Raw genomic sequence first — 24,789 nt, forward strand, 5'->3', positions numbered from 1 at the left:
AAGCATCATTATAGACATTTTTCATCCCAGAGAGCCAAAGGTTTATTCTCAAAAGATAGATGATTACAAGTCATTTAGAAAGGTTAGCTGAGGTGTTTCCTGAAGCATCTCAAAAATGGTTCAGCAATTATTAACTACCCTGTTCGGGGGAATGCTATACGGAGATCACATCTCTCTAAAGAAGATGCCAAGAACATATTAGCTGCCAGTTTGAGAGCCTTCATCTTTGCTCAGAACTATTTTTAGAAAACAATGGTGGCATTTATCAAACACAGAGAAAGGACTGTAGATGCTGGAACTCAGAATTCAGCAACTAAAGAAATTTAGTAGCTGGGAATTGGGGAATGGAAGTGCAAATATTGCAAAAATACCTCTTTTTTCCCCCCTGAAGCCTTAGTTTGTCTATAGAAAAACACCTATTTGAATAATATAAACCATACCACACTCATATCTGAGGTACTTTAAAGGTGAGATGATTTAAGTCAACTTGATAATACAATAAAATGAAGGATATGAGTTTCAGTATCGATTTAGACTATGATTTTGATTAATTTTTGGTTTTAGAGCACAGCAATGAAAAAAAGAACAATTTCCTTCCATGTATTTTCATGTGGTGTATCATAAAAAAGAAAATGAAGACGTGTTTTTGAAAATTACTCTCAGCAAATTTGTGAACTTCATGTTATTTCTAGTTGCTAAGTCTGCATCAGAGATAAGTCTGGATAAACTTTTTTTTCTTTATAAAATTCTTGCAGTAAAGTAAGTCAGAAGAAAATGTGGATCCACACCTTTTCACCATTTTGAAAAGCACAAGACTGCAGTATAAAATAAGCACAACTTTCTCCAGCTAGAATGAGCTTCTTAAGGTTTATAGAATTCATGAAATGGTGACCATATACAGGCTTCAGTTTAAGGAGTTTCTGATCGACTTACTGCATATAGGCAGAACATAGCTCTGCTCAGCCTCACCAAAGCTTCATGCACACACAAAACACTCACCACTGGTGATGGGGAAAGTGCGATGTTGCCTATTGATGCCTTCAATTCATCTACAGTTGCAGCATTCTTAAGAATGTCTTTAGATTGCAATGGTTTAATCTTGATATTAAATTTCTTATGTGATTCTTCTTCCTCTTCCGATTCACTCGAAGAATAAAAGTGCTTTCCTTTGGTAGGTAGAACACAGTTAAAGATACATAACTCTTTCTTCTACTGGGAGACAATGACTCTAAGGCAAGAGTGGTTGCACATAGAGACAGTAAAAGTGTCCTTAGAAAATCAAAGCAAAGCATAGAAAAATAAAAGAGGAAAGGGTTAGAATTTATTGACCCTTCCTCAGAACATGATCAAGGATGGTGATTTTCAAGAAGCAATGGTTATAATATGCTACATTTTTGCTGCAGTTGGCCATTGGTTGTGTCACACTCAGCACACACAGACAGGGACATGTAAGCTTACTCAGCTATAGAGAGAGGAAGGCTGCTTTATGGGTGATCCGCGATGAGTTTTAAATGCATCGGTGTGACATGCTTTGCCCAGAGATGAATTGTAGGGAGAAGACAGAGCTATTTTCTAGTCACTATAAATGACAGTCATATCAGGGTTTAGCAGACAGCCCAATACCCACCATTTCAACAACTGTTTTTTAGCACATTTTTCTCTTTCTCCTCTCTCTTTTCTATGAATAGATTAAGGCAAAATGTCTGCTTGCTAGCGCTCCGGCTGTTCTCAGTGCTGTTTATTCATCTCTAATATTAGGAATAGCAGGACTTGTGAAGATTAGGTTATTTCATTACCTGTGTGAAATCTGAATTTATCTTATTGTTTCCTGAGAGTAAATGAAAATTAAAATAAAAAAAATAAAGAAAGGATATAGCCGGGTTCCTCAGGTCTGATGCTGTAGCCTTCTTCATCCAGCTCAGGTGAGTTCTATAAAACACGAGTGCACATTAAGTAATTATTATCCTAACAGTGATCAAGAAATTATTTTTTTTCTAGAGTCTTCTATTTAAGGATATAGAAAAGTCTTTTCTTTTAGGAGATGAAGCTTTTAACTTCTGAAATGAATTCTGAGCAATATGTTTAGATATTTACTCAAGGATACTTGGAGAGTCCTCCTACTGGGAAAATAAATGAGGAGGAATCAACTGTCAATGAAAGAAAGCATTCAAGCGGAATTTAACATGCATTTCCTGTAAGCCAAGGACTGTGCTAAGCAACATGGGTGTAAGAAATGGAAATTATCTGTCCTCAGGGAAATTGAAATGTATTTTGGTAGGGAAAAATTAAAAAGAAAATACAAAACACAAAACACCTGTGTTAGACGGGGTTCAAAGAAAAGGAAACTAGTGAGGTTTAAAAAAATCAGAGCGGTCTTTACGCATCTTTCAGGACAGACAGGAGAAGGCAGAGTGGGAGCTCCTTCTAGGTGGTAAGGAAGAGCCTATTCAGACACACCAAAATGGGAATGGACCCTGGGTGACTCAGATGGGGAGACAGATGGGGTAATAGCAACGATAACGTGGCCAGAGAAGAAGCTGCACAGTGGGAGATGGGGAAATGAGACGATGAGAGCCAATATGCCAGGGGAAGAGTTTGGACTTGAGGTAGCTACTGCAACTTCTCAGCTAGGGTGGGACATGCTGAAAGCAAAATCTTAAGGAGTTTTGGAAGTATGTTCCAGGATAGCCTTGGGGCAGAAGAACTGGAGAAAGAAAAACGAATTCAAAATATGTGCATCAATTCAGGCAAGAGGTACTAAGAATATGGATAAAGTTATTGGTGGGTTGGGATGAACTGAGGACATTTGAAAGGATGGATTATTGATTCTTGGTAACAGATCAGTCATAGGAAAAAGGCAGAGGGAAGGTTCAAGAGGACTCCAATATTTCTACACTCAAATTGTGGGAGAGTGCTGGTACTCCCAGTTGAGCTAATTTTGAACAGCAGACAACTAATATTTTTTGGAAAGAAGCAGAAAACATAAAAAGGCAGTTTGCATTGTTGGGATTAGAATGATCAGATTTGGATCCTTATTACATGGAAAGCATTGTGACCCATACTTTACCTCACTGAACCACTTAAAAAGCATATGTGAAAAGAATTATCCCATTTATCAAGAAAGAAAATAAGAGAAATCAGATGCCATTTCCCAAGGAAACATACCTAGCAAATGTCAGACCTAGGTTCTGACCCCTGGCGTTTCAGACTATACCCTATGTCCTAGAGGGGAGGAAAATGAAGCATTTGTAGGTGGCCCTGTTGAAGCTGAGGTGACAGGTCTGCCAGTGAGAGAAGGCAGAATTGGACAGTTACTTTTGGGAGTTAATAAAGCAGCAAAAATGCCGTAACCATGGAGAGAAAAGTGGGTCTATATACCATGGAAAAAGGCCCATTAAAAATTGATTTTTATTGTCTATATTTAAGGTGTACAACATGTTTTGATATGCATATGCACAGTAAAATGACTACTACAGTTAAATTTACATTTCTGTTACGTTCCATAGGAACCCTTCTAATGTGTGTGTGTATGATTAGAGCACCTAAACTCTTAGCAAATTTTTACTACATTAGATATCTAGACTTCATCTCACCTCACTGCAAATTTGTACTCTTTGACTTACTTCTTTCATTTCTTCTTTCTTTCTGCCCCTGCTGACTACTGTTCTAGTCTGTTTCTATGTATTTGACTTCTTTTCTTTGTTTTTTGAGACAGTCTTGCTGTGTTGCCCAGGCTGGAGTACAGTGGTGCAATCTTAGCTCACTGCAACCTCTGCCTTCTGGGTTCAAGCAATTCTCCTGCTTCAGCCTCCCATATTTGACTTTTTTTTTTTTTTAAAGATTCTGCATATAAGCAAGATCATACAGTATTTTTATTTCTATATCTGAAACTCACCATTTTTTTGAGCACTTATTGTGTTATTCCTCTTGTGCTCCTTCTTTGGTTCTCAGAGTTGTTTTTTGTTTTTTACAAGTGTATCAAGGTTACTTGCCTGCTAAAATGTGTCCCTGGCTTCTTACTGCATTTAGAATAAAAGCCAGGTGACTCTGTGTAGCCAATAAGGCCCAGCAGGGCTGGCTCCTGCCCCTCTCTCTAGCCTCATGTCTGTAATTACCTTCCATTGATCCCCTCTCAGCTGCATGTTCTCTCCTTCTCAATGTTTGTGATTTGGGTGCTGCAAGCGCTGTCTCATTTCAGTGACCTCATCGATGCTGTTCCCTCTGCCTGCAATTCTCTTCCCCCAAATGTTCAGCCAGTTAGCCTCTATGTATATGTTAGGCCTTTGCTCAGAAGTCACATCCTCCTTGAGTCCTTTCCTGCCAAAATCAAGTTGACTTGCCTCTATTCTCAAAGCTTCTAAGAAATAGAACCAGGGCTGAAACACCCTGAGTTAATATTAGAAAAACATTTTTTGAATAAATACTACAGGCTAGCAGGTTACTAAAATGTTCTGCAAACAATTAGCTCATTGAATCCTTGCAACAATAACACAAGGTAACTATTGACTTCTTTTTTGCTACCCAGTAAATAACAATTTGAAGGCCACACACAGCTGATATCTATAGGGCTAGATCAGGGGTGTCCACAAGAAAAGAAAAGCAAACACCACATGTTCTCATTCATAAGTGGGTGTTGAACAATGAAAACACACGGACACAGAGAAGGAAACATCACACACCAGGGCCTGGAGGGTGAGGGGCTAGAGAAGGAATGACAGAGGGTTGGGGAATTGGGGAGGGATAGCATTAGGAGAAATACCTAATGTAGATGACTGGGCGATGGATGCAGCAAAGCACCACCATGGCACGTGTATACCTATTTAACAAACCTGCACGACCTGCACATGTACTCCAGATCTTAAAGTATAATAGATAAATTGTAAAAAAAAGATCGGGGTGTCCAATCTTTTGGCTTCCCTGGGCCACATTGGAAGAAGAAGAATTGTCTTGGGCCACACATAAAATATGCTAACATTGACAATAGCAGATTAGCTAAAATAAATAAAAAAATAAATAAATTGCAAGAAACCTCATAATATTAGACAAGCTTGGGCTAGAGCTTGAACCCAGTTCTGACAGACTTCATTTCCCTTTGCCCCATCCTAAGCATGCCAGACACTTCCTAATGACATGGAGAGCATTTTATTTATTTCTAAGTCCTCTTATAAGAATGTCTCAACTCATTTTTAAAGTGTAAAATACTTGATACAGAGAAACAATCTTCTGATACTCACATATCTTTCCCAATCAATTTCCGCGTAAAATCCATTTGGTGCCCCATTGCTTTTCTTCTGTAATAAATTTGAAAATGAATTTAGAAGGAAAATATTTGAATAAAAACAAAGGAACAAAGAACATTGAACTCTTATCTGCATTTAGCAAGAGCTACCAAAATCCAGCACTGGAAAGACATATTAGAGCAGCTTATTAAGGAGCCACAATGGTGGAATGGAATGGTAAATCTAGCTGCCGTGACACTGAAGAAAAGGGCCTACGTGCTTATTTCACAAAAGATTATAGGATACCAAGGTATAGGGATGTTAATGATGGACTGTTCAAATTTTATTCAGTTACTGAAGAATTAGCAGCACCTTCATTATAATTTAATCCTCTAAACCTACAGGGGATATAACCATGTGTATATGTATATTAAATGGAAACATTTTTACTTCCATGCTGCCATTATTATACAATTAGTTCTAACATATCCAAAGAATACTCATCCAAGTCATTAACTAATCTTTTAGCATTTTTAGCACTGACTCAATTTTTCTGTAACTACCGGCTTGATAAAATATAGAGGAAGTCAGCTCCAAATCAGTTCATTCAGCTCCTAGTTATTAAAAATAATCTTTTTTAAAATGGTTTTTATTATCAAATTTTTAAAATAGAATTTGAGGATTAATGGTGGATTTTTGTCATCTGTGCGATCTGTGCCTTCATGAGCACACATCATTGCAAGCTGACTGGATGTCAGCACTACTCTCTTCCGATTATCTTAAAGTTTTCTTTGTCCCTTAGTACAACCATGACACATGGTCACAAGCACTTGAGTAAGGATGTGGCATCACCCAAATAGAAATTACCAAGATTTTCTATGTCTTGTGAGCAAATGACAAAAACACAAATCAGGTTGGTAATGGAGGGTCCATCCAACGACATTCTTATATTTAGCACATGGAGCAAGGGCATGTCACTAGGCATAGCAGATCTCAGAACAGCACACATCAAATGGTGATGCATGAGGCTTGAACACAGGACCTCTAATTTTGCAATCACAAATAAAGGTCACTTGAACTGCAATGTAAACAACTAATACCCAATTTGACAAATAGGTGGAGAAATAAGCTTTTTATGTGTGCACATAGGATCACTAGATAACCCAGAATAACCATCATCATTGAGTAACAGTGAATGTTGACTGGGCATTCTATGGACTAGCAGGGCTCTGGCAAAGGTAAATAGTGCACAAGAAATAGCTAATGTGTTCATCCCCTCTGTCTTCCAATATACTACCACTGCACTCGAATTTACAAATATAAGAACTGGCCCATGCCTCCATAGATCAGCATCCAGGGACATAAGGTCTGTGATCATCTCCCTCTTTGTCCCACTCCTGACATAGATTATTTGTATGCAGGCTGCGTCATTTTAATCTTCCCATAGAATTGCCTTTGTTGAATTAGTGCTTCAGTGATATTTTTTCTGCTTTGAACAAAGGTCTTTGTAAAACCTTTGTTCAAAGGTCATATCAACTCTGCCTACGTATACCTTATGAAGCCACTATTGAAAACTGGTCCATTATATAATTTGCCACTTAAAAATTCTTATTTCACTTGAGAATAAACAGGGCTCCTATTTTCTGTTTCTCATGTTTACTTTCTCTTTAAATTCCCTCTTCACCAGCCTGTTTGTTTGTGACTTCTTTGCAAAATGCTCCACTTTTTCTTAGAAAGCATGTATAATAAACATGTTCAATACAGACATTTGATTTACAATGACAGGAGATCAAAAGAACTAAGTAGCTTCCAGAGAAGTAAACTCATGAATTTTATGATCTAGGATTTTTACCCAAAACCAGAGATTAGATAAATTATTGAGTTCAACATTTTCAAAGTTCTACAGTTTGTGTCCATGATAATCTCATCTTCATAACTAAAGCCCTTAAAAACCAAGATGGTTTATATGTTCAGCTAAACAGTTTATATATATATATATATATATATACACATATATTTGTGTGTGTATGTATGTGTGTATATATATGTGTGTGCACATATACATATATACATGCACATATATATACACATATATGTACATATACACATACACACATATATACATACATACACACATACACTCACGTATATAAATATACATATACTATACATATACACACACAGATATATATGTATATTTGTTTTTCTTTCCTTCTTGACAACATATATCTAACATTGTAGAAAAAAAGGTTTCTAAATTTAAAGATCTAGGCAGAGAGAAAATTTCCCAGTTTCCATGAAAACCAAGGAAGATTGAGATAAAGGGAAAGCAAAACCTGTAGAAACTTTTTCTTCAAACATAGGGACCCTTTAAAAACAAATACTAAAAACAAACAACAAATCATAACAATACGTTATTTTTAGCAGATATTCAACACACACACACACGCATGGCTTTATTAGAGGAATTTGGTCTCAGTTATGCAAGTGGATTCTTACAAATATCTTTGGTTTCACAAGTGAAAATTATATCAAGTTAAAGCTAGGCCAGAGCCTGGATGGAATTCTTCTGGCCCAAACCCAAGAAAAAAACAATTCTTTGTTGGTTTAACCATTGAGAAAGGTGCAACTATAGTACTAGTAATAGTGAAGATAATGACTCTATTGACTTTCAAATGGAAAACTTTGAAGAAGAAGCAAGGAAGAATATCAGTTAAGTGGGGAAACACCACTTAAAAACCAGGCTTAATACTGAAAGACATATATTTGCCAATATATAAACAATGATTTTTCTCTTGGAATTGTAGTTACATAGATTTTTACCTCTTCCTTTTTTTTTCGTATTTTTTAAAATTAAAAAATCCTACCCTTAGAATAAGTAACTTTTATAACTTGAATATGATTATTAAAGATAATTGAGGCTCACAGTGATGCTAATCATGTCTTCATAGGTATTTTACTTGGTTAGGCATATTATCTGTTCTTAGATAATATGATGGGCTTAGTAGGTAAATATAGTGACAATTATGTTCAATTATACATTCATCAAAGTTCTCAAATTCCATTGGGAATGCCTCTGGTTTTCAAGGTCAGCTCATGGCCGGGTAATGATCCTTGGGTAAAGCGTGTTAAAGATATATGATGTACTCCCTAAATATTATCTTTTCTCCACTGAGGTAGACTTGACTCACTTTGTAAATAATTCTATAGGACAGCACTGCCCAATAGAAATAGCTGTGAAGATGGCAATGTCCTACCTGTGTGCTATCCAAGATGGTAGCCACTAGCCGCAAGTGGCTATGGAGTACTCACAGCAACTGAGGAACTGAATTTTAATAACTAGTCACATGTGACTACCATAATGTACAACACTGCTATAGCTACTTCAGAGTTTGGGCTAGGATCAGCATCCCTGATTCAATGTCCTTTGGTTAAATACACTGGTTCCTACAAATCATGCCAAATTCCTGATGTTATTGAGATAGTACTTATCCTAAGAAATGACTACTCAATTTATGTGGTGATATTTTTATTATAGCCAAAGGCTTCTTTATAGACAGTAGATTCTTTTTAAAGTTTGAATTCCTGTCCTTTGTCAGTGAAACAGGAAACACACATCTTTTATGTATGATTACTCTTTAAAAGTACATTCAGATGTCAGTCCATGAAGTCTATATGGTTAATTTAAAAATTGGCCCCAGATATTCAAGAAATAATCTGGAAATACCTAAGAGTTTTCTTAAATGGAGCAAATGGAAACTACTGTGTTTTCCAAGTTTTAAACTGGGATTTTACTCACTGTTTTCTACAACCTTTTGGAAATTTTAAACTAAAATCTGTTTCCTTACCGAAACTTTTTTTCCTCCTTCACGCGCACATTCTGCTTTGCTATTGTAGGGTGGTTCGTGTGGGCTGGGCTGCTGGAATTGATTGTTTTCATGTAGAAAAAAGTGGTTAAAAGATCTGCTTGTTCTTCAAGACACATATAAAGAATTACATGGAGTCAGCAAACATACCATAGAAGAAACCATCTCTAGGCCAAATCGTACGGCCTACCAATCTTGGCAGGGTTCCTTAAGCAAAGAGTGGACTTTGGGGCCCATAATGAGGCTCTATTCAGCAGGCCAGCTTGGTTAGGCCACGAGAAGACGGGAGGAGGAGGAAGATGTGTCCCAGGCTCTAGGAACCAGGTGGATCTATTTCTCATATAGCCAGCATTTAATTTACACATAGAGAACAGACACGAGGACACACAAGAAGAGACTGAATAAAAATGGTTGTATTTCTAATCTAAGTAAGAAAAGTTCAGTTTAGCTTCACCATATTTTCCCTTGGGTCAAAGCCTTCCTGCAGTCGCCAATACACACAGCACACACAGCTGACAGCTCCCAACTGTGCCCTTTCCTGCACACCTGTTCAGGATGATCAAAACTGACCTTCTCACAGCAAAGGCTGTGACCCTGATGCTCCCAGTCTATGTGTGGAAGGAAACTGGAACTGCTTAGAAAAAAGTTAGTTTGCCCTGCACAAATTAGAGTTTCTGTCTGGGATAGGATGCATTGTCACACACAGCTGCCTGAAGTCTCAGACACCATGACAGACAGCTCTGCCAGTGATGGGTACATTCAGCCAGTGGGGAGGAAGGCCCACCTTCATGCATGCAGCCCTGCCGCGAAGCCTCTATAGGTTAAACCTCAGAAGCATTGCCACCAGAGATGAGCTTCGTTAGATTTTGAGAAACTGGCATTAAATTAACAACAGTACATTAAAGCTTGTGTTTACCAAGTAGTTTATAAGCACTAGGTAGGTGCACCACCACCTGTAGTTTGTGGAACTACATTAATGAAAACATACGTTTCAATACCTGACATTCAAAACGCAATCATTTGAAAGCTGTATCAGCCAAAGCGGACTGAGTCTATAGAAATAAGGCCTGAAGAAATCTGAGTTTGAAAGAAAATTAGGTTGATATCTCTAAGAACTGAAAGCAAACAGAAACTCAGATAGCACTGGTTTCCAAAATTCAGTGACCAGGGTAAACTTGGAAAACTTGGAGAACATTTCTATAAAACCAGCAGCTGGTAATTTCCCATTACCTATAAAGCCTGTTTCTGAGGAAGTGCATTTATTTTGAACGTAGTCTTTTCCAGAACAGGGCTGTGTTATTTCCTAAGAATTCAAAATTACCTAATTTATCTTTCCTAATAATCATGATCAGTGATATTTATGGCATTTCTAATTAAGTAACAAAGTGGGCAAAATTGCTAATAAAGAAATTCATATGCCTTGGAATGGTGAAGGGCTCGGGGAACTCAGGCATGAATCCCTGGCCTGGGGGGCCTGCATCCCCGGAATAACTGCTGGGTTTATTAATGCAGCCCATACTCATCGTTGCCTGCCATGTGCCAGCTGCTGTACCAGGTGCTGAGGTGCACATTCTACCAGAGATTTAAACCGATGCTGCTCGGAACACAGAGAACAGTAAGGCAGCAAGGGGGCCTTAGAGACAACGAGCAGGGGTTCAGAGAAAGAAAATAAGGACAAGACTGAGAGCGGCAAAGGTAGAGAAGCAAGAAATAGCAATCCAGTCTGGGAGTAGCAAGGATAGAAAGCAGAGTAGCTAACAGAGCTTTGCAAAGGTCAGAATGGAGGGGACCAGAGAACCCAGGGAGGGGACCAAGCTGGAAGCAAAGAAGAGACACAGAAGCAGAGAGTACCTGAGACAGAGTTAACGAGAGGGCTCTGAGCCAGAAGCAAGAGGTGAGGAGAAGCTGAGTCTTCTGGGTCTTTTTTTTCCCCTGCTGAATAGAGCCTTGATTATAGTGTTACCCAATGTCTGATCAATTTCAGTCTATTTTCTTAACATTTCATGGTGAGAACCACATGAAAGCAAAAGGCACCCCAAAGCTAAGAACCTTGAGTCAAGTGTGGAAGAAAAATTCCTGCAATAGCTGCAATTAACACCCCAGTTTAGGTATAATATTATGGAGGATGATTAAAAATTTTTTTTTAACCATCAGGTTTATTTTAGTTCCCACTCCAATAAGCCTAATGTAAGTCCATTTTTTTTTTTTTTCAGTAACAGCTGTTCTTTTGAACCTTCTGAATAGGCATCTGATTTAGATTTGAAGGAAGTCATTTTAGGAGTCGGTGCAGACTCCCATAAGCACAACTTGAGTAAATCTAAGCCCGTGCACCACAGACTTTTTTAAAAAAGCAAGAATTCTGGCGGCCAGCAAGGAGTTAGAGTTAACTATTAAATCTAAATCCAGTGGACAGATTTTTCTCCTTCAGGCTGTAAATTCAGGCTTAAGTGGTTTTCAAGATCATCTCCTACTTTTGAATTTAATATAGAAAATGTATCTACAGCACAATTACTAAAGGGGAAAAGCTTCTTTCAATTTTCTTGGATCTCAGCTTCATTACAACTTTGTGGCCTCTGTTGGTAGAAACATTCTCCCATAATGAGCTTTACATAATTAAATTGGAAATGAAATAACAGTTGATGGGAGCAGCCCCTGCATGAACTGTCTGGCTTGTGACCCACTATCTGGATGACTAGTTTTCCTGCCTGCTCTGGGGCAAAGATTTAGGTAAATGCTATAAATAAGTCTAGCTTGACCAAGACTACATTTATGTCCCATGCAATTATTATAGAAAATTACAACAGTGAGAGGTATAAAAAGTCATTCGAGCTATTTGTTTCCCTACAGGAAAAAAAAAATGGGGCTTCAAGAAATTTACACATAGCATATTCTGAAGCACAAACTCAATAAAAATGGTCATTTAAATACTTACAATTCCATCTCTATCTGGTGAACCTCTGTAACAAAAAGAAATTGATAGCTATTATGAAAAGGAATCATTCCTGCCTCATAGACTAAAGTACAACAGTAAGAACCATTAACCACCACCCTCCCCTTCCCCAGCATTCCCGCCCCAGTAAACCTGGCTAATGAAAACTAAATCAAAACAAATTGATTGAGTGATATTTAAGTGTGGGATATGTGTATGTGGGAAGGAAATTCTCATTAAAAACTTGCAGCACAAGTGGGTAGGGTAGTGCATTGGTCCACTTTTGAGAGGAGAGTTCATTAAGGAGACTGTCCCAGCCTAGCTGGCTCCATTTAAAGCTATCACGAGGCAAGTAAACCCATTTACTCTCTCATCTGTGTATTTTTAAGAGATGGGGTATCGCTATGTTGCCCAGGCTGGCATGCAGTGGCTATTCACAGGCATAATCAAAAGCATACTACAGCCTTGAACTGCTGGGCTCCTGTGAACCTATGCCTCAGCCTCCCGAGAAGCTGGGATTGCAGGAGCCCAGCCCTTGTATCTTCTGTGAATGGTCCAGAATTGCCTCTTTGTGATAAAACTTCTGCAGTATTTTTTCAACTTTATTTTGAAAATTGTTACTTTCCCCCATATTTCCATGTTTACCTCTCCTTCCATTATAGAAGAGCAGGAAATGGAGAACAACATTTTGCTAAATGGCTCGCTCTGATGACTAAAGCCCAGGGCAGCTACTCTACGGTGGCACTATGCTACAGTGGTCAAGAGCAAGGGCTTTAGAGTAAGAGGAAGCTGGGTGTCCAAACAGTCCTGTGACCTTGAACACTTAAGCTCTCTAAGCCAGTTTAAACAAGATAATATATAGAAAGAACTTACAGTAGTTCCTAACACAGAGTATTAAAACTATGAGTTGATTATAATTTATTTTCTCTTCACTAGGAACACAAAACTGCCACTTGCAGCCGCACTGGACTTTAGAGCAGTGTAGGAGGGGTATTACAGGTATTTTAGGAAACTGGATGATAGGAGCAGAGGAAGAAACTAGAAGGTAATCACTGTAATTTTATAACTTTCCATTTTAATTCAGTTTTTAAGAGGCTAAAAAAATACAGGGATATGTATTACACTTGGAAAGGGACCTGCATTATTTGGAAGAAAACCTTAATAAGTGCTTGAGGTGGACTGTGATGTCTTGAGGAGTCTGGTGTTTGGTCGGAACTGTTCTTCAGAAGGTGTGACCAGGTAAGAAAATTATTGCTCATGGCAGAAAGTCAATCAAAGGAGAAAGAGAGAGAAAGCAATGCAGAGTTGGTGGGATGCCATCTGGACTCCAAGGTGTGATTCCTTCTCTACCAACACCCCTTCAAAATTAGCAGAATATTCTACTTGGATGATAATACACTTGACAGAGTGCATCATTTTTCACAAAGAGTGAGTTCTGTGTCCACACAGATGCAAAGGTAAATCAGTGATACAGAGGCAAGAAATAGAGAAGATCTTGATATTGAAAGACCATGGGAATTGACAGAAATGTTGGGACTTTTGAAGATTATCTGGAAATTAACCAGTTTGAAAAAATGGTCTTTAAAATAGAACGATAGGAAGAATCTTGGCTGACAAAAGTGCTTGTAATGAACTAAGTGCTTGGTTAGGACCAAGAGATAAAAATAATGAAGACACGTTCGTCGCAAAGAGAATAAAGTTGGCTGGTAAATCCAGTGGGTTATCATGGTTATAGTAAGCCCAGGGTAGAAGGAGGGCACTGAGGATAGGTACCAATCCATACTCATCAAAACCAATTCTCTTTTTATATCTGTATACTGAGTATGTCTTTCTCTTTTTTTCTGAGATGGAGTTTTGCTCTTGTCACCCAGGCTGGAATGTAATGGTGCAATCTTGCCTCACTGCAACCTCTGCCTCCCAGGTTCAAGTGATTCTTCTGCCTCAGTTTCCAAAGTAGCTGGGATTACAGGCATGAGCCACTATGCCTAGCTAATTCTGTATTTTTAGTAGAGAAGTGGTTTCACTATGTTAGCCAGGCTGGTCTTGAACTCCTGACCTCAGGTGATCCACCTACCTCAGCTTCCCAAAGTGCTGGGATTACAGGCATGAGCCACTGTGCCTGGCCAATATACTGAGTATTTCTTACTAGGACTTCAACTTACAAGGACTTCAACTTACTAGGACTTAATATCTATATATATGAGTATTTCTTACTAGGACTTCAACCTCTGCTAGCGGAGCTGAGAGAGAGGAGACTGCATTAACTTTTGGGTAGGATGTGTTCAGAGTCACTGATCCATGTGGGGATCCTTTGGGAACAACAAGAAATAGATGCGCCAGAAGCTCAGAGATTGGCCTGGCTGTGGTGGTGTCCACTGTGGATTCAGGTATAAGGTCTTATCAACAGGGGATCTTAAATGGGAGGCATCGATATCATGCTGATTGCAGCTGTTGGGGTGGTCTTAACAATTTTTAATCAGAGAAATTGTGATTGTATAGCAGCATTGGAGTCCTATTCTGATCCTTTGTCTTCTCTACTGATGGAAATGTGGCTCATGTGTCCTAAGGAATCAGTGAGCATGGTGGCTAAGGGTACTGGCTCCAGTGCCAGACTACCTGGGATCAACCAATATAGATCTCTTAGCTGCAGAAACTTGGGCAAGTTACTTCACTTCTTTGTTTCTCAGTTTCCTCATCTATAAAATAGCCATCATAACAGCATATATACCACACAGAGCTATTAGAGGATGCAATGAGCTGACGTAAATGAAGAACATGAAACAGTACCTAGAACATAGTAAATGCTTACTAAGTGTTTTCTAGAATAATAATTTTTATGCAATATGACCCAGGACAGGGAGTGAAGAGATTTTAGCAGCCTCAGACACTTGGGCATACATTCTAATTTCACTTCCTAACCCCCTCTAATGAGGTTTTATGTTGTATTTTAAAATGAATTTTTTCTTGGCAGACTTACTGTATTTGCTGATTTCTATTTTAAAAAGGATCCCTAAAATGCAATAAAACATACATTTAAAAAACTACTAATGAAGTATTAATATTTTAATTCCAAATATACATACAAAAAAAATCATCTACCATGGACTTTTGGCATCTATTTTAAAGTTTCAGTTACCTTTTGTAACTACTGTCTTTTTTTTTTAACCCTCCTGTCTGTCTGGATTTTAATTCTACCTATTGACATTTTTTCTTTTGGGTGATGAAAGCACAGACATTGGATTTTAGACTAGAATATGGGCTCCAAGTCTTAGTTTTTGGGTAGCCTTCAACATGTTACTTAACCCCTTTTGGCACTGATATCTCATCCTTAAAATTGATGTAATACTACTAACCTTATTGAATTACTGGGAAGACTAAAAATGTTACTAGTGCAACATATGTCCTACACAGGGCCTGCCACTTAGCACAATCTCTCTCCCTTCCTCTTTCTATCAGCTGCTGTAATGATGATTAAATCAGAAAACTCTGGTCCTAACCCCACTGTGTATCTAAGGAGGTTCAATCAGCTGAAGTTGGTGCGGTGTCTACGCTAGGAGGTTGCTTAGCAACCCATAGTGAGTCGTAACAGCGCTGTAAACAGTTTGCATCAACAAGGCTTCAGTGATCGCAGACAAACACGAGCATTTACTAAAGCTGAAGGGACAGCAAATTGCTAGAGCACTTTCCCAACCCCTTTGCATTTATCCTGATGTCTTTTCCAAGAATGATATGTGATCCAATTAGAGAGTTAATGAAAGCATTAGGGAGTTCATAAAAAGCAAAGGCTTATATTAAACATACTAAACAGCTTGTCCTTTGACCATCACTGATGGTGGAACCAGCTTACATCTGTTTTGCTACCACGTAAGTAATTTGGGACTCTCAAATGATAAAAAGTTAAGGAAGGACACTTGGGATTCTATAAACAAATGTCTCGTTAGAGTGCATCAGATAGCCGTGAGGAATCACTCAGTTATTTTCATAACTTGAGAAACAGTGATGGAAGAGCAGTGCTTTAGCCATTTGTAAATTAGTTCAGCCTGCCCCAGAGAGGTTGTTCAACCTCTTTTCTCTGTCAAGAGATTTTTTTCCTTTCTAACTTTCCTCACATACCAGAAATCTCTGGTGCAGTCAGTTACAGACATTGTCTTCATTCAGAAATGGATTTGGTTTCTGTTAACGATGTTCTCCTGAGATCCATCGAGTAGCATCCCCCACAACACCTAGCACATTGCAGGTGGTCACTATACGATCCTATAATGCCTTCCCTTATACGACTCGTATAGCGTCTGGCCCTTTAGAGAAATTAGATTCCATCTGTGCAAATTTCTTTGTTGTTGTTTACAGGGGTGGAAACTGAGGCCCAGCAAAGAAAAGGGTAATTCCCAAAGCCATGGAGTTCTGGCAGTGCTGGGACTACAGCCCAATCTCCTCAGCTAGTGATGGCACTATCGTATAGTCTGAGTGGCAAATGTTTAGAAAATGGCAAACTTCTTAAGAAACAATGTAAATTGTATAATCCTCAGAAAAATATTCATAACTTAATTATTGGGAAAAATTTGCAGGACAACAGTAATTTCCATGAAATCCCAGCAAATGTAATTTCCATGAAATAAATAGTTACAAAAGAAATTGCACAAAGAAAATATAAGAACTTAATATTTGGCATCTAGACAAAAATAACTTTGTTCCCCTAATCCTTTATACTCTTTGGCTTAAAAACTTTCAAGGTTTCAAGGTGGCCCACTGCCTATGGGAGTAGCCCATACACCTCAGCCTGCTACTTAAGGCCCTTCCTATCTGGAACTGGTCTCCTTTCTAGCCTTGCCTTCCATTGTCACCTTTACCTGTAACCCCCAAGTAGACAAACTGCCCATTTGTCTTGTCGGTATATGCCTAGTGGACTTTTCTACTTTTCTGCTTTTGCTTTTGTTGTTCCTTTTGCATGAAATATACATCCTCATCTTCTTGAAGGCCGAGCTCGAGTCTCCTCCCTCCCTGAAGTGTCACTTATCATCAGTCCAAATATGAGCTTTCTCACCCTCAGATTCCCATGAAATCCCATCTTAGTTGCTTGTAAGGAGCTTACCACGTATTAATTTGTATCAGTAATATGAAAAGTACCAGCACCTGCCATTTGCTGAGCATTTACTAAGTATTAGATACCATATTAGGCATTTCAAATATGTTACCACATTAGTTGTATAAATAATACTTTAATTTGTGTAGTAGATATTTCATCTCATGAATCATAAACTCTCAAAGGACAAGGGCCCAGGGAAATACTCGGCATCTTGTGATAAAATTTAGGCATGATAAAGATATACAGAATGAAAAGCTAAAGGTGAGAATGTGGCTTTCTTGATTTTCACCTGCACCCAAACAACTATTGCTTTTCCCATTTTCTAACTTTCTTTCAGAGATTCTAGCTAAATGAAGGGTATAATGGTCTCAATTCTGATGTACAACAAACTACACCAGATCTGCATATCTACCTGGTCACAACCACCTGTAGCTGGATAGTTGTGTTCTCCTTACACTGGTCTTGTGCTGGAGTCTTAAGTTCCTGGCCAGTGGACTTCACGTATTTAAGTTACCTGCTTGGCTCCAAAAGGCATCTGAGATTTTGTGTCAGAGCCAAATACTTCTGCAGGAGAATTCAAGATGGTCAAATAAGTGGAAGGAAGTTAAAGGGAAAAAAAACTGTTATGTCATTGGACATTTTCAGGGCCTATCAGTGTCTGTGGGCAATTAATTCCCTTGAACATGATCATTTAAACATGTAAAAGCACCCCCATAGTTTCTTCTGGCATTTGCTTCTTGTTCACTGCCAAATAGTCAATCATTCCTGAATTCTGCTGATTTACAATTCAGCTTGTACAAAATCTCGGCATCTCAGGTAAGACATTTGAGATGTTCTCTAGTATACATTTCTGTTTCTGGCTGGGTCTAATCTATCCAAACAGGTGTTTTGTTGTTTCTTTAGTTCAGATTATAGGGTCAACCCTATATGTGAAAACAAATTCTTTTTATCCTTCACAAAAGTAACAATCACATTTTCTGCCTCCTGAAACTGCTGGGAAGTATGATGATCCAAAGGGAAAAAAAAAGAAAGAAACATGATAAAAACACTGAACACTTGAAAAATTTTCACCATTTTAGCATAAATCTAAAAACTGTTTATATTGAATAATTACAATTTACTCAGAAATGGGGAAAGCAAATAGTACACAATATCCGAGAAAACTGTGCGACAATCTTATATTGACTGTGACAAAGCATCTCTTATGCAAATAGCTTCTTTGAGGTGGCAAACTCCTAAAGCACTCACGTAGAATCAGTGTCCTTTTCTTTCTTCCGTATTCCAAAGGCCTTCCTTGTACGTTTTTTCAATCCTGTGGGAAAACAGCAAAGGGTCAAAAACTCAGCAACATTCAAGTGAACATATTTTGAAAGTTGTAATACACCATTTAGACTTTAATGTTCAAAAAGCAATGATGTTTCTTAAGTTCTATGTATAGCTATGTGTGTTTGCATGTTCATAGGATTCATTATTACATTTTTCAATAGATATTTATCAAGGACTTCACACTATAAATTCTTAGCATATTAGCAACATAAGGATGCATGGGTACAGAAAATATTGCAAGTTTTTCTTAGACTACTGTTATTCATCACCCAAACTGGGGTTCTGCCAAGAAGCCAAATCGCAGATTTAGAAGAATAGCCATTTTCAGGTTAGATATATTCTTTGGACTGAGGTAATGCCAAGATACAGATCATGTGACCCATATCAAGAGAATTGTACAGATATGACACATCTTTGTGTCCCTTAGTCCCATCTTATCTTTTACTACTTCCTCCAGTCTGTGTCTGCATTGAATTATTAACCATACTCTGAACACACCCCGACATTTGCACTTCAGTATCTCTTTCTCTCTTGTGTGGTCCTTTCTTGTGGTTGAAATGCTTTCCCTATTTTGTGGACATTTAGAATTTCAACTCATCCCTTAAGGCCCAGGCTAAATGCCGCTCCTTCTGTAAGGCCTCTCAAACCTAGAGGCATAAGACACTGACTATTCTGTGCTCCCCTCAAAATGTTGCTCTTATATGTATTATGATATATCACCTATATAGGTACCACCTATTCGTTCCTATGTCAATTGCCCTAGTAGGCTGAGATCCTTTCTTGAACAAAGGCCAAGGCTCCCTCATTAATAAGTCTAGATAATATTTGTGATTTAAAATATCTTCCAGGAAGCACCATTCAAACAGCACTGACTAAGAAAGCCCTTTTCTTCCATCCTGACAAGCCAAGCACAGTCTTGCTTCTTCTGTACTTATCCTGTCAAGGCTGTTTGGGTTTCCCATCCCCCACATGTTCCATAGTTACAGACATGGCTTGTGCTTCTGTTTTATTATTCAAATATACTAAATGCTTATATATTCAAACTTTAGACTTGTTATTGGTGGTTTGGAAAGTCTTCTTGAGAAAATGGATCTGAGAGTCACTGGTATTTCAGATTTGTTTGGCACTACCAGGTGGAACAAAGGGAAAAACAACGACAGAATCAGTGAGTTGATGATACGTTCTTCCAAAACATGTGAGTCAGCCCAAACCTCTCAGATTATCTGAGTCATTCATTATCTGCCTCTTAGGATACTACTGAAATACAGTCTTCAAAATGTCTTCTTTCTGTCTAATTTTGCGTTTTAATAGTCACCCATTTAAGACATTTCTTTAAAATGTCAATTTTTAAAAAAACTCCTCCCACATAAAACTACCCACCCATAATATTTAGAAACACCTTCTCACCTTTCATTTTTAATTTTGTTTATTAAAAACTTCTTTCTCACCTCTAATTGTCTTATTCTGTTGTAAGGACAAAGTATCATAGTTATATAATCATCAGTCTCTCCCTACAATTTTCTGTGGGTTTCAAGTCTCCTAATTGACTTCTTTTTGCTTCTCATTTAGCTTTGAGTTCACAATGAATGCCATACTCAGCAACCACTACTGGTTTTTACAGGACTATAAAACCAATGCTATCATCATCTTATGTTTTCAAGTGCTTTATTTCCTGTAACTTGACCTATGAGATAAGAGATAGCATGCCTTACCAAATATATCAGAAAATACCCACACATTCCAATACTCTTTTTATTAAATTGGTAACAGAATAGGCAATAGTAGTTTTCCATAGACCCTGTCCTGGTTTTGACCACCAAGTTTGGACAACAGCCAACATGAACTAGGTCATGAACATCATGAGTTGTCCACTTTCCAGTGAAAAATGCACTGAATCAGGAGCCAGGAGGCAGAGTCCATTCCTAGCATCAGTTCTAATCGTGTAGCTTAATACAAGCCACATTCTCTTTATGTTTCAACCTCTCAGGCTGTAACAGATCAGCCAATGATAAGAGATGAAATAATTTGCACACTTTCACAAAAAGCCATGCCAATATCTGTAGTATCACTGTGGTATCTTTTCTTTCACTGGAAATCGTGTTTTGAACACATCAAATACACTTATACATGGAATATGAATAGGAATACACCAAACGTGAAATTCTAGAAAAAAATCCCCTAATCAAATTGTTGAATAAGAAAAAAAATGTTGGGCTGGGCTCAGTGGCTCATGCTTGTAATCCCAGCACTTTGGGAGGCTGAGGTGGGTGGATCACTTGAGGTCAGGAGTTCAAGACCAGCCTGGCCAATATGGTGAAAATCTGTCTGTACTAAAAATACAAAAATTTAGCCAGGCATGGTAGCGCATGCCTGTAGTCCCTGCTATTTGGGAGGTTGGGGTGGAAGAATCACTTGAACCCAGCAGGCAGAAGTTGTAGTGAGCCAAGATGGTGCCATTGCACTCCAGCTTGGGTGACAGGGTAAGACTTCATCTCAAAAAAAAAAAATGTTAAGAACATTTTACTTCTTCGAAAGTGAAAATGTTTAAGATGTTTACAAAAAATATGAAGAAAACTGAAAGACTAAAGCAAATGAATTTATGAAAGTAAGTTATTCATATCTTAATGAATCTTTCAGATGATCCAAGGAGAAAGCAATCACACCAACTGTGTTAAAAGTGAGTAAAGACAGGTGTGCTCATGTCTTTTGAGAATTTATCAAAAAATATTGAAACTCTTCAATAGAGAGCAACAATAGTCAAGGATCTTATAGGAATAACAAATTTAAGACACTTACGGCTCGGGAGAGCCAGAGGCATAGTTGTCCCAAAGAGGAAATGCCTAAAGCAAAACTCAAGGCTCCCGTCTGGATTGTCTATTTGAGTGGAGACAGAGATTCTGGGAGGACAGAGATGAAGGCTGCAGATCTGACCGAAGCATCCCTGCTTTGTAACCATGGGAACTGGGGCACAATCAGGGTGTGGAGGGCAGGGAGTGGTATAAGAAGGTGAAGATGCCCCAAGGGCACTTACATAAGGAAGATCACCAATCTGCCTCTAAGAAATCTACAGAATAACACTGTCAGATTATGAATATCTTTGCTGGGTACTCATGACAGTTGAAAGCTGAATCGACATTAGAGTATTTATAACCTAATTATGATTAATGGAAAGAAGCTGTTCTGTGGGCTGAGTCATGCCATGTAGTCTAATAAAGTATCAGTATGCTTAAAAAAAAAAAAAACAAATTTAAGACACTATGTTCAACAATCTATACAGTTTAAAAACACGGTATCCAGTGATTTTCCACTTCAGGTAGTTATGATTATAGTATAATTTCATCTGGAGTGGAGGATAAATCTTTCATCAACTATTTTTTACCAAAAATGGGAGAGCAAAAACGAAGTGTCCTTTAAGAAATGTGGTGACTCTTCTCTTGCCAATATCAAAACAAAGACATCTAAAGGGAAATAATTTTACTGTCTTGACAATCTGGAGTTAGAATGGTTCCCTCCCAAGCTATGGAATTGAGAACACTTTCCTGTGTGGATCTAAAACTGCCATCACACATAATCATCAGATTCACCAGGGTTGAAATGAAGAAAAAAAATGCTAAGGGCAGCCAGAGGGAAAGGTTGGTTACCCACAAAGGAAAGCCCATCAGACTCACAGCAGATCTCTCGGCAGAAACCCTACAACCCAGAAGAGAGTGGTGGCCAATATTCAACATCCTGAAATAAAAGAATTTTCAACTTGGAATTTCATATCCAGCCAAAGTAAGCTTGATAAGCAAAGGAGAAGTAAAATCCTTTATGGATAAGTAACTGCTAAGAGATTTCATTACCACCAGGCCTGCCCTACAAGAGCCCCTAAAGGAAGCACTGAACATGGAAATGAACAACCAGTAGCTGTCACTGCAAAAACCTACCAAACTGTAAAGACCATCGACACCATGAAGAAACTGCATCAACTAATGGGCAAAACAACCAGCTAGCACCAAAATGGCAGGATCAAATTCACATATAACAATATTAATCTTAAATGTAAATGGGTTAAATACTCCCAATCAAAAGACACAGGCTGGCAGATTGGATAAAAAGTCAAGCTCCATCGATGTGCTGTATTCAGAAAACCCATTTCACATGCAAAGACACACATAGGCTCAAAATAAAGGGATCGAGGAAGATTTACCAAGCAAATGGAGAACCAAACAAAAAAAGCAGGGGTTGCTTTTTGTATCCTAGTCTCTGATAAAACAGACTTTAAACCAACAAAGATCAAAAGAGACAAAGAAGGGCATTACATAATGGTAAAGGAATTAATGCAACAAAAAGAGCTAACTATCCTAAGTATATATGCACCCAATACAGGAGCACCCAGATATGTAAAGCAATTTCTTAATGACCTACAAAGAGACTTAGACTCCGACACAATAATAGTGGGAGACTTCAACATCACACTGTCAATACTAGACAGATCAACGAGACAGAACATTAACAAGGATATCCAGGACTTGAACTCAGATCTGGACCAAGTGGACCTAATAGACATCTACAGAGCTCTCCACCCCAAATCCACAGAATATCATTCTTCTCAGAACCATGTCGCACTTATTCTAAAATTGACCACATAATTGGAAGTAAAACACTCCTCAGCAAATGCAAAAGAACAGAAATCATAACAACCAGTCTCTCAGAACACAGCGCAATCAAATTAGAACTCAGGATTAAGAAATTCACTCAAAACCATAGAACTACATGGAAGCTAAACAACCTGCTCCTGAATGACTACTGGATAAATAATAAAATGAATGCAGAAATAAAGATCTTCAAAACCTATAAGAATGAAGACACAACATACCAGAATTTCTGGGACACATTTAAAGCAGTGTCTAGAGGGAAACTTATAGCACTAAATGCCCACAAGAGACGTAAGGAAAGATATAAAACTGACACCCTAATGTCACAATTAAAAGAAGTAGAGGAGGAAGATCAAACAAATTCAAAAGCTAGCAGAAGGCGAGAAATAACTAAGATCGAACAGAACTGAAGGAGAGAGAGATCCAAAAAACCCTTCAAAAAATCAATAAATCCAGGAGCTGTTTCTTTGAAAAGATCAACAAAATAGATAGACTGCTAGCCAGACTAATAAAACAGAAAACAGAGAAGATTCAAATAGATGCAGTATAAAATGACAAAGGGGATATCACCACTGATCCCACAGAAATACAAACTACCGTCAGAGATTACTGCAAACACGTCTATGCAAGTACATCAGTAATTCTAGAAGAAGTGGATAAATTCCTGGACACTTACACCTTCCCAAGACTAAACCAGGAAGAAATTGAATTCCTGAATAGACCAGTAACAAGGTCTGAAGTTGAGGCAGCAATTAATAGCATACCAAACAAAAAAAGTCCAGGACAAGACAGGTTCACAGCCGAGTTCGACGAGAGTTACAAAGAGGAGCTGGTATCATTTCTTCTGAAACTATTCCAAACAATACAAAAAGAGGGAATCCTCTGTAACTCATTTTATGAGATCAACATCATCCTGATACCAAAACTTGGCAAAGATGTAACTAACAAAGAAAATTTCAGGCCAATATCCATGACGAACATAGATGCAAAAATCTTCAATAAAATACTGGCAGACTGAATGCACCAGCACATCAAAACTTATCCATCATGATCAAGTTGGCTTCATTCCAGGGATCCAAGGCTGGTTCAACATCTGCAAATCTATAAACATAATCCACCACATAAACAGAAGCAATGACAAAAACCAAATGATTATCTCAATAGATGCAGAGAAGGAGGCCTTTGACAAAATTCAACAGCCCTTTATGCTAAAAACTCTCAATAAACTGGGCATTGATGGATCATATCTCAAAATAATAAGAGCTATTTATGACAAACCCACAGCTAATATCATACTGAATAGGCAAAAACTGGAAGCATTTCCTTTGAAAACTGGCACAAGACAAGGATGCCCTCTCTCACCATTCCTATTCAACATAGCATTGGAAGTTCTGGCTAGGGGCATCTGGCAAGAGAAAGAAATAAATGATATTCAATTTGGAAGAGAGGACCTCAAATTCTCCCTGTTTGCAGATGACATGATTCTATATTTAGAAAACCCCATCATCTTAGCCCCAAATCTCCTTAAGCTGATAAGCGACTTCACCAAAGTCTCAGGATACAAAATCAATGTGCAAAAATTGCAAGCATTTCTATACACCAATAGTAAACAGAGAGCCAAATCATGAGTGAACTCCCATTCACAATTGCTACAAAGAGAATAAAATACCTAGGAATACAACTAACAAGGGATGTGAAGGACCTCTTCAAGGAGAACTACAAACCACTT

At 38.2% G+C, this 24,789-nt stretch overlaps 1 protein-coding gene across 35 annotated transcripts in view; it reads right to left on the reverse strand.

The window, feature by feature from the left end:
• The window catches only part of SGIP1 (SH3GL interacting endocytic adaptor 1), a 221,461-nt gene that overhangs the window by 99,861 nt on the left and 96,811 nt on the right, over window positions 1-24,789 (reverse strand). For 13 of the 35 annotated variants that reach the window (XM_032296675.1, XM_032296672.1, XM_032296673.1 and 10 more), the window contains 6 exons: window positions 18,346-18,409; window positions 12,018-12,042; window positions 10,937-11,020; window positions 5,235-5,291; window positions 1,875-1,929; window positions 1,000-1,175 (listed from right to left, as the gene is read on the reverse strand). In XM_032296675.1, coding sequence (XP_032152566.1) covers window positions 1,000-1,175; window positions 1,875-1,929; window positions 5,235-5,291; window positions 10,937-11,020; window positions 12,018-12,042; window positions 18,346-18,409 — 461 coding nt within the window. Of the gene's footprint in view, window positions 1-999; window positions 1,176-1,874; window positions 1,930-5,234; window positions 5,292-9,067; window positions 9,140-10,936; window positions 11,021-12,017; window positions 12,043-18,345; window positions 18,410-24,789 lie in introns of all 35 variants that reach the window. The other 22 variants (XM_032296693.1, XM_032296707.1, XM_032296692.1 and 19 more) reach the window with 3 other exon arrangements.

This window comes from Sapajus apella, unplaced genomic scaffold (genome assembly GCF_009761245.1).
Source record: "Sapajus apella isolate SASKATOON/1434 unplaced genomic scaffold, GSC_monkey_1.0 scaffold36, whole genome shotgun sequence".
NCBI lineage: Eukaryota > Metazoa > Chordata > Mammalia > Primates > Cebidae > Sapajus > Sapajus apella.